At 41.7% G+C, this 10,134-nt stretch overlaps 1 protein-coding gene across 1 annotated transcript; it reads left to right on the forward strand.

Moving 5' to 3' along the window:
- The first annotated feature begins 1,785 nt into the window (after window positions 1–1,785).
- Window positions 1,786–3,918, forward strand: LOC121400603. The gene is made up of 2 exons (XM_041584017.1): window positions 1,786–1,914; window positions 2,758–3,918. The coding sequence occupies exons 1-2, from the start codon at window positions 1,827–1,829 to the stop codon at window positions 3,360–3,362; spliced, it is 693 nt and encodes a 230-aa protein (XP_041439951.1). The 5' UTR covers window positions 1,786–1,826; the 3' UTR covers window positions 3,363–3,918.
- Window positions 3,919–10,134: the final 6,216 nt, after the last annotated feature.

A 10,134-nucleotide genomic window follows, 5' to 3' on the forward strand; every position in this document is an offset into this window, starting at 1 on the left:
GGGTTGGGACATGAAGGCTACAGATGTGTGGATCAGACTCATGATGGCCCAACGACCCGCCCCCCTTTTCGGCGGGGGCCGCTGGGCATTCACAGGCCAGCTCTGCGGCCCCCAGACGGCCCGGAGTTTGCTGGCTATTTAATGAGGGTCACTGCCGATTTTTCGGCACCTGCAAATTTAAGCATGAATGCTCCATATGTGGGGGAGCCCACTCTGCCCTTCGGTGTTTTAAAAAAGGCAAGCACCTCCCAGCTCCCCCAATCCCAGGTAGGACTGAGAACCCCGGTGAACGTGCTAGCAATGTCACCTTGGTTAGATCGATACCCCAAGAAGCGGGAAGCCGCCCTGCTTAGGTGTGGTTTTCTTTTTGGTTTCTTTATTCCCTTTCAATTAAAAGTTAATCCATTATTTGCCACTAACCTCAGATCAGCAGAACTGCACCAAAGTGTGGTAGAAGACAAGTTACGTAAGGAGGTAGAGCTAGGCAGGATAGCAGGTCCTTTTGCCGCTTTACCGTTTCCCAATCTGAGGGTTTCACCTTTGGGGGTGGTTCCCAAAAAAGAACTGGGTAAGTTTAGGTTGATCCATCACCTATCCTACCCCAAAGGTGGGTCGGTTAACGATGGGATTAGCAAGGAAGATGCTTCGGTGTCTTATGCCCCGTTTGATAGAGCAATTGCATTGGTAAGGCAAGCGGGCAGGGGTGCACTTCTAGCTAAAGCCGATATTGAATCCGCATTTCGCCTCTTACCCGTACATAAAGATTGTTTCCATCTCTTGGGTTGCTTTTTCAAGGGACAATTTTACTATGATATGTGCCTGCCAATGGGTTGCTCTATCTCATGCTTCTACTTTGAGGTTTTTAGCTCTTTCCTGGAGTGGGTGGTGAAGACAGAGTCAGGCTCCCATTCAGTAACTCATTACCTGGATGATTTCCTCTTTGTTGGCCCAGCCTCCACTAGCGTTTGTACAGACCTGCTATCCACTTTTCGTTTTTTCGCTCAAAAGTTTGGTGTCCCTCTCGCCGAGGAAAAAACGGAGGGTCCTACAGTCGTCTTGACTTTCCTCGGAATTGAGATTGACACTGTGGAGATGGAATTCCGTCTTCCGTGCGAAAAAATGGCTAAGTTGCTAGCTTTGGTCGAACTGGTCCAGGGTGCGTCCAAAGTTACCTTGAAACAACTCCAGTCCCTCTTGGGTTTACTAGTGTTTGCTTGTAGAATCATGCCCATGGGAAGGGTTTTTTCCAGGAGATTATCTTTGGCCACTAAGGGAGCTAAATCTCCCCACCACTTTATCAGGATCACTAGACAATTGAAAGAAGATCTGGAAGTGTGGAAACAATTTTTACGGGCTTTCAATGGAAGGTCATGCTGGTTGAGTCCCGAAGTCATTAATAGCGACTTGGCTCTGTTTACGGACGCTGCCGGCTCAATAGGTTTTGGGGCTATCCTAGGCAACCATTGGTGTTTCGGCGCCTGGCCACAACACTGGGTTGATGCTGGCATTTGTCGAAATCTAACCCTACTCGAATTATTCCCCATTGTGGCGGCTGTGCACCTTTGGGGCGAAGCCATGTCTCATAAAAAAGTTTGCTTTTGGACTGATAATCTGAGCGTTGTGTTTGCCATCAACAACTTAACTTCTTCATCTTTACCTGTTTTATCTCTGTTACGTCACCTGGTCCTGCTTTGCTTAACACATAACATTTGGTTTCGGGCAAAGCACGTGCCAGGGGTTGATAATTCAGCAGCTGACGCTCTTTCTCGTTCACAGTGGCAGAAATTCAGAGACCTAGTCCCGGAGGCCGATTCCATTGGTCGGGAATGCCCAATTTCCTTGTGGGAGATAGTGGAGCGCAACTTATGAACATGGTTCGATCTTCAGTGGCTCCAGCAACTTGGGTTACGCATGGTAAGGCTTGGGCTGAGTGGTTCTCTTTGTTTCCAGTTGGCGCCGCTTGGTCATCCGACACCTGTTTTACGGTTGCGGTGGAGTACATTTTACAGCTTCGGGGCCACGGCCACTCCGTTGCTGTCGCAAGGAAACGCCTGTCGGCTTTAGCCTTTTTGTTTAAACTTACGGGGGTGGAAGATGTTACCAAACGATTTCCCATTCTGCAGGCTATGAAAGGTTGGAGGAGGAGTTATGTTCGGAAAGAGTCCAGGAGACCTGTATCTTTTGCACTGTTGTGCCGACTGTTGGCGGTTTTGCCTGACGTGTGCACGTCCAGTTACGAGGTCTCCCTTTTACGAACAGCTTTTGCTCTGGCATTCTTTGCAGCGTTGCGGGTTGGCGAACTGGTCCCGCAGAGTAAGTTCAAACCGGGAGGTTTGCTAGCTAATGATGTTCTCACTCATAACTACACCATTCGTTTACGCATTCGAAGATCCAAGACGGACGTTATGGGACAGGGGTGTTGGATCCCGTTAACAGCTATAGCTGGTCCGGCATGTCCTTACACGTTAGTTTCCAAGTTTTCTTCAATTAGGGCTCCTAGTGTCTGTTTCCTTTCTCATCTTGATGGTTCCCCTTTGACCCGCTTTCAGTTCGCAACCATATTTAAACGTTGTTTGGCTCGACTTGGTTTCAACCCAGTTGATTTCGGAACTCACTCGTTCCGCATTGGAGCGGCGACGGAAGCGAGTCTGAGCGGTCTCAACGATGATCATATCAAAAAGTTAGGTCGCTGGAAATCAGCATGTTTTACGACTTATGTTCGGCCTGATTTACTGACGCTTTAATTTTTTTTTGCAGGGCCTCCAACAGCGACGGTTTGGCTGGTCGGGCACTCCTATATCCGTCGGGCTAAACAGAGAGTGTCCGTTCGTCCTGGAGGAGACACCTTGGGCTTTAGAGGGGTTCAATTTCAATGGCGCGGAGTTGGTGGGTTACGCTGGTTACAGGTTTTACCAGAGGTGGTGGCAATCAGCAGAATTACTCCCCCCCCAGTTGTGCTAGTTATTCATGCAGGCGGCAATGACCTCGGCCAAATGCGCATTGCGGAACTTTTGTCTTTGCTTAGGTCCGATATAGCCAGATTTAAAGCCTTTTTCTCTGAAATGATACTGGTTTGGTCCGAAATTGTTCCCCGGCTATCTTGGCGAGGCGCCAGGGATCCAGATGCGATAGAGAGAGCCCGGCGTCTTCTTAACGCCAGAATTTCCCGTTTTGTTCGCGACAGGGGGGGTGTTGTAGTCCGGCACCGGCAGTTAGAAGGTATTGATCAAGGCCTCATGTTGCGTGATGGTGTCCATTTAAACGATATTGGCATGGACATTTTTCTTTCCGGTTTGCAGGATGGTATCGGTGAGGCTCTGTTGCGTTTGGGTGGGGGTCGGAGTTCAGGTAGGCTTACATGAACTCCTCCGTGGCGGGGTAAAAAGTGTCCTTGCCATTGGTTATATATTCTATCTGGTTGGCGTAACCTACATGCCCACCGCGGCTGCGGTGGCTGGCATCTGGAGATTAATGGTTAGTGATGTAATGGCAAGCTTTTTTCTGTTTACGTTATGAATAATAATCTGTTCAAATAAAAGCTGTGGCCGACCCTCACCCACATAAAGGAAGTTTTGTCTCAGCGTGATTTTTCTATATGTTAAGTGTATTAACAGCTAAGGTGTTAGTTTGCTACACAATAAGCACATGCCTCCTCACAGTCTGGAGGGCACCAAAGGGTGTAGCGAGGGTGCCAGTGACTGGGAGGAGGGATGGCGGAGCTGGGGATTGGTTGCCAGGGAGGTAGTTAGAGCAGGATAGGTTGGGGTAGAAGGGGAGGGTGTGTATATATACTGTAGTTTGCTTACCTGCTTCCTCTTCCCCTGGATCCTGGAGCGCTGGTGGAGCTGCCCTCCCACCCTCCCGTCTTTTTCCTCCGTGTTTGTTATGTCATTTATATCTTTCTACTGTTGTTTATAATAAAAAAAAAAAAAAAAAAAAAAAAATTATATATATTTATATATATATCCATTTCTTTCCATTTGTTTTTCCTTTTTCATTGTCACAGCGGGGTAAAAAGTGTCCTTGCCATTGGTTATATATTCTATCTGGTTGGCGTAACCTACATGCCCACCGCGGCTGCGGTGGCTGGCATCTGGAGATTAATGGTTAGTGATGTAATGGCAAGCTTTTTTCTGTTTACGTTATGAATAATAATCTGTTCAAATAAAAGCTGTGGCCGACCCTCACCCACATAAAGGAAGTTTTGTCTCAGCGTGATTTTTCTATATGTTAAGTGTATTAACAGCTAAGGTGTTAGTTTGCTACACAATAAGCACATGCCTCCTCACAGTCTTAAAGCCTATACAAGGGGCATGGCACAGAGGAGGAAGCTCTTTGCACCACTCCATAGTACTTACAGTAGCAGTAGCTAGTGAGTAACAATATAAAAGGCCCTTAGTCCAGTTCCAGTCTGTATGGTTTCCCTCAGTTCCCACTAGTTTTCTGCCACAAAAAAATCTACAGGCAGGTTAAAAGGGCTCTCTATAAAATTGCCTATAGTGTGCGTGAATGTTATAGGGACCTGGGGCAGGGACTTATGAGAATGATGTATATTCTCTGTATAAGTGTGACAGTATTATATATATAATATAAAGTAAATAAAATTTAGAGGAAGTAGAGTTAACCTCAGAAGTGAGAATCAGGATAGTTATCCTGTGATGAAGCCACAGTTATGGGTCAGAGTCATTTACTCAAGTGCGGTCTCGTTAAAATGTATGCAAATGTTGCCCTTATTGATGCTATAAATTATAGGTAATTACATCCAAATATGCTCCTTGCTTTTCTATTTATTTGCACTGTCCCTTCTCCTGAAACATTTTCTGCAAGTGTCCAGACCTATTGACAATAAATAATATATTGCAATAAACAATAGTCTTGTTCATTGAGAAACAGCTTCAGCTTATAATGTGAGGCTTAATGGCCTGAAACAACATCATGTCCTGGAACAGTGCTCGCCAGTCATAGCTGACCACTTACGTATTTAATGTTACTCTGCAAATCAAGATATATGGCAGGTTCTATACATAATCATTAAAATACCTGTACATTAATTAATAGCATTTGCAGAAACTAATCCCTATTTTAAAAGTAGGAACAATCATTATTTTACAGTTCTCTTTTTTTAACAAATAACAGTAAAATTAATTTTGTGAAAATCAGTAGTAATTTCTTGAGTGAAAAAAATGACCCCCTTCACTGGTGTCACCTCTCCAACATGAATTCATTTAAAAGTTTATTTTCTCTCTTTTTTTTTAATATTCTTTGGAAAGAACATTGTTTTCCTACATCAAACAGCAACATGTTGTCTTGAGTTTTAGGTGTATGCTGCTCCTGAAAACAGTTCTAGGAATGGATCTTTGTGGTCTTCCTATTAATCTGGGCCTGGTAATAAGATATATCCATATTTAACCTTTTTATAGCAAGCATATAGCAGCAGGTCCAAGCTGCCAGTTCTATGGAAGTCAATGGAATTTATAAAGATTAATGCAACTGTATTTAAACTTTATCCCCCTTACAGTATGTAATAAAAGGCACTAAATCCAGGTGCAGTAATCCAGAGCAACCAATAAGATGTGACTCGTAAATTCTACCTGTTGATTGGTTGCTAAAGGCTATGGCACCTTGAAAATTGAATATTGATAAATTTGCTTTGACTCCGAAACAGCCCCAATCCAGCTCCTTATTTATATTTAGGCATTCGAGGGCCTGTGCCCAGGGCTGCAACTTTTGGGGGTGGCCCTTGGATGCCTGTAAGTTTGAAAAATAATTTTCTTTTTTTTTGTAGCATATTTTTATTATAGAGTCAGCAAAAGCAAAATACATTTAAACATGTTCTGGGAATCGACATTGTAAAGCATAGTCATAAATCACATAGTTATGATTAGATGGTCAGTAGTAGCATAAAATAGGGTAGCAGGAGATACAGCTTATAATACTCTTTTTTTTTCTTTACCTTCAAAGAATCGGGGTAAAATAGGGAAAGAAACAAGGGAGAACACCGCAAACAGCGTGGGATGGGCAATGTGGGGGGGGGGGACCAAAGAAGAAGAGAGGAAAAGGAATATTGAGTTAGCAATGTTGGAGGTAAGGAAATAGTTATAGTAGAATATAGTTCTATTAGTCTTTGGTTGAGTACATTGTTTTGGAAGTTGTAGTGTTGTTGGATTAAAGTTTAATGATGATTGTGGATTCGTTAGTACACAGGTTTCCCAAATAGCCCAGGTATCCAGATGCTGTTGGACTTGATTTTATATCCATGCAATTCTGAATTCAAATTTCCTGTTTGCATTAGTTCTTTCTTTGCAATACCTCAGTGATGGTTGGGGATATAGAAGATGTCCAGTTCTTAGCAAATGACAGCCTGGCCACAGTGAGTATATGGTTAGCTAATTTTTGGGACTGTTTGGTTAGGTGTGGTATTGGTCTTCCTAGTAAAAAGGTTGTGATGTCTTTTTGAATTGGGAATGATGTAATAGCGTTCATTAGTAACGAAACATTGTAAAGGGTAACATAGTAAATGTTGCGTCTTTTAGTAAGTCTTTAGTGGTACGCAGGTTTGTTGCTGCCGACGCGTGACAGAAATGAATGTTAAGGCTTTTTAGGGAAGTCTGGATGTTTAAAGGTATCCTGTCATGGGAAAACATGTTTTTTTCCAAATGCATCAGTTAATAGTGCTACTCCAGCAGAATTCTGCACTGAAATCCATTTCTCAAAAGAGCAAACAGATTTTTTTATATTCAATTTTGAAATCTGACATGGGGCTAGACATTTTGTCAATTTCCCAGCTGCCCCTGGTCATGTGACTTGTGCCTGCACTTTAGGAGAGAAATGCTTTCTGGCAGGCTGCTGTTTTTCCTTCTCAATGTAACTGAATGTGTCTCAGTGGGACATGGGGTTTTACTATTGAGTGTTGTTCTTAGATCTACCAGGCAGCTATTATCTTGTGTTAGGGAGCTGTTATCTGGTTACCTTCCCATTGTTCTTTTGTTTGGCTGCTGGGGGGGAAAAGGGAGGGGGGTGATATCACTCTAACTTGCAGTACATCAGTAAAGAGTGATTGAAGTTTATCAGAGCACAAGTCACATGACTTGGGACAGCTGGGAAACTGACAATATGTCTAGCCCCATGTCAGATTTCAAGATCGAATATAAAAAAATCTGTTTGCTCTTTTGAGAAATGGATTTCAGCGCAAAATTCTCCTGGAGCAGCACTATTAACTGATTCATTTTGAAAAAAATGTTTTTTCCCATGAAAGTATCCCTTTAAGGTAAATGGTGTTTAAGGAGTGCAAGGATGCCAAGCTATGTTTAAGTTTCAACTTATTCCACCATATACAGTACATAGTGTGAGTAGGGTTGAGCTCAATAATGTTTGGGGTAGAGGTGCCGATTTTATGGTATTCCATATTCTTGAGTTGAAATGCCTATCTGTGGAGTACATGTTTTCAATTTGACCCCATTTGGTTGGTGATTCCCAGTGTGTCTAGGCTAAAAGTTGACATAGTTGGGCAGCTTCATAGTATTTTTGAAGTGAGGGTATCCCAAAGCCTCCATTGTCGGTTGACGTTGTGATGACAGGTTTGGAGATTCTATGTCATTTTCGGGCCCAATTGAATTTATGTAGGGTTGTTGGAATGTCCTTGAAAGTTTTGTTTGTTACTGCAATTGTTAGAGTCTTGAACAGATAAAGAAATTTAGGAAAGATGCTCATTTTGATTGCTGAGATCCGTCCAAATCAAGATAAGGGTGAAAAATAATTTCCAGCTACATAGGAGATTTACTGCTTAAATCCTTATGAGGTGTATAGGGCCCAGTGTGGGAGCGCTGGAAGGGATGTCTTCGGGGAAGTGATGTCTTCCATATGTTTGGGGTTGCTGTAAGGTCCGCTGCCAACTGAGACACCTAATTACAGCTGTGCCCCAACCTGAGGGCTAGCATTCCAATTAAATAACCTTTGACTCAAAACTCTTTGTTGTGTAAGTCTCAATTTGAATCCAGAACATTTTAGCAAACTTCAACCATACCATAATTTTTCTTCTTTTCTAGCAAGCAATGTTTGGTCTCTAAATGCTAGCTTTTAAAAAACGTATATTCTCTAAATATGCATTGAACATGCTTTGGCAATGCATGGGTTACATTTAGCAATCCATAAGTGATCTAGCCAGTGATTTAATGGTGCAGCACAAGTGAATCAATAAACAGAAAGGGAGTCTGCTCAAGATGAATTGAATCAGTATCAGAATGTGAGACAGGTTTCTATTTTGGGTTTCCTTCCTTCTAAAGTTCTCCCTTTATTTTCATCAATTACATTTGCCCAGAGTAATAATAAATATTGCTCAGTGTGTATTAATATCTTTAAACTATACTTTAAATATATTAATACTGTGTCCTCTAAATATGTAGTCACTATATCTAGTCGGTTGTGCTGTTCCTTGTTTGGTTTTTATTTCAAAAGAGACCACAAGCAAAATGATGGAAGATTTTTTTTTTATTGAAAGTACAGAGCTTCACAGTCTGTATGATTCATGTAACCAGCAGCTAATACAATTCGGTTTCAATCAATATATGACATCAGTCTGGTGCTCACAATTCTCAGTTATACACCAGCTTAGTTTCCTCTGGCAGGAAAGTGGCGTGCTTCATTACATGCATGCTAAGGCATCCCTCTCCTGATAACTAGCAGAAACAATACAGTCTGCTCAATAGTAATCAGGTAATGTCAATTGAATACAGTGCACCAGGATCTAGATCGATATGGATCAGTTTAAATTAATTAACTACAACAGATGTCCAGTGGACTCTCTGCAAGCTAATATTGAAATGTATAGTGCAATGATTCCTGAAATGTGAAATCCTGAAAGCAACCATAGTGAGTTGTTTTCACTCTTATTTATTATTTAATGGCAAAAAAATATGTATGCAGGAATTGTAGTGGCTCAGTTATATGCAATATGTAATATAGAGGTTGCCCTGGCATACAGATTTATATATATATATCTTTGTGAGAGGCAGTTGACAATTCTGCAAATTTTCATCTGCACGCTTATGCATTTTGGCACCCCAAGTGCATCAGGGTTTCACTATACTTTAAGTAGCTGAATTTTAGCCTCACCTCCCCATTTCATTTTTTTGCCACTCTTCTCCCTGCTTTAATGTTACAAATAAAGACATTATGAAATTTAGATTGAGAACAAGAACTAATACTGGTAAATAAAACCCTTCAATACATAAATTGAATATATATATGTCCACCTTGGTGTTTCATGGCCTTGTGCATTTTATAGTTATGAAAATAGCCAACTGAGAGGGTCAGTCTTTCTTTAGATGCTTGGACATTTTTATAGCTACAACACAACAATACAGGTTAAAGGTGTTGTTCACCTTTGAGCTAACTTTTAGTATGACGTAGAAGAAAGTGATATTCTGAGACTATTTGTAATTGGTTTCTATTTTTATTATTTGTGGTTTTTGAGTTATTTAGAGCTTTAGTCAGCAACTTTCAGTTTGCCATTTTAGGAATCTGGTAGCTAGGGTCCAAATGCCCTTATCAACAATGCATTGATTTGTATAAGAGACTGGATTATGAATAGGAGAATGCCTGAATAGAAAGATGATAAAAAAAAGATTAAAAAAAGTAGCAATAACAATATGGGGCAAATTCACTAATCTCCAGCAATTCGCCAGCGACGGCAGGCGAAAATTCGCCAGGACAATGCTAATTCACTAAAATGCGAAGTTGCGTCCAGGGTTTCGCTAGCGTTAATACGGCAAGCAAAGCAAAGTTGTGCTAGCGTTGGCTAATTTGCATTGCATGGAAGTTAAATTTAAATGGAAGTACATGTTGCAGCAAATACATTACACAAGCCCAGGAAACCTTAATAAAAGAAAATAGAGTTGTTTTATTGCCCTACACATGAGCCCAGTTTATAGTTTATGTGCCATATGTAAGGAAATGTAGGGGGGAAGCCGGGTACCCTAAAACAAATTTACGATCTTTTGCAGCCTATCACCCTGAAAAACTGAAAAGTCCCCAGCATTTTTTTGGGATTTTTGGGACGGTAGAATCTATCTCCTTCGCTAGCGAATTTACGCCAGAGTTAATGACTTCGCCCTTTAGTAAATTTGCCCCTAAATG

This window comes from Xenopus laevis, chromosome 2S, assembly GCF_017654675.1.
Source record: "Xenopus laevis strain J_2021 chromosome 2S, Xenopus_laevis_v10.1, whole genome shotgun sequence".
Lineage (NCBI taxonomy): Eukaryota > Metazoa > Chordata > Amphibia > Anura > Pipidae > Xenopus > Xenopus laevis.

Excerpts from the sequence above, each read along its gene's own strand:
- LOC121400603 (XM_041584017.1), top strand. The coding sequence starts at position 1,827 with ATGCCCAATTTCCTTGTGGGAGATAGTGGAGCGCAACTTATGAACATG. Across the intron at positions 1,915-2,757 it reads AGCAACTTGGGTTACGCATG|GGCCTCCAACAGCGACGGTT; the intron begins GTAAGGCTTGGG and ends TTTTTTTTGCAG.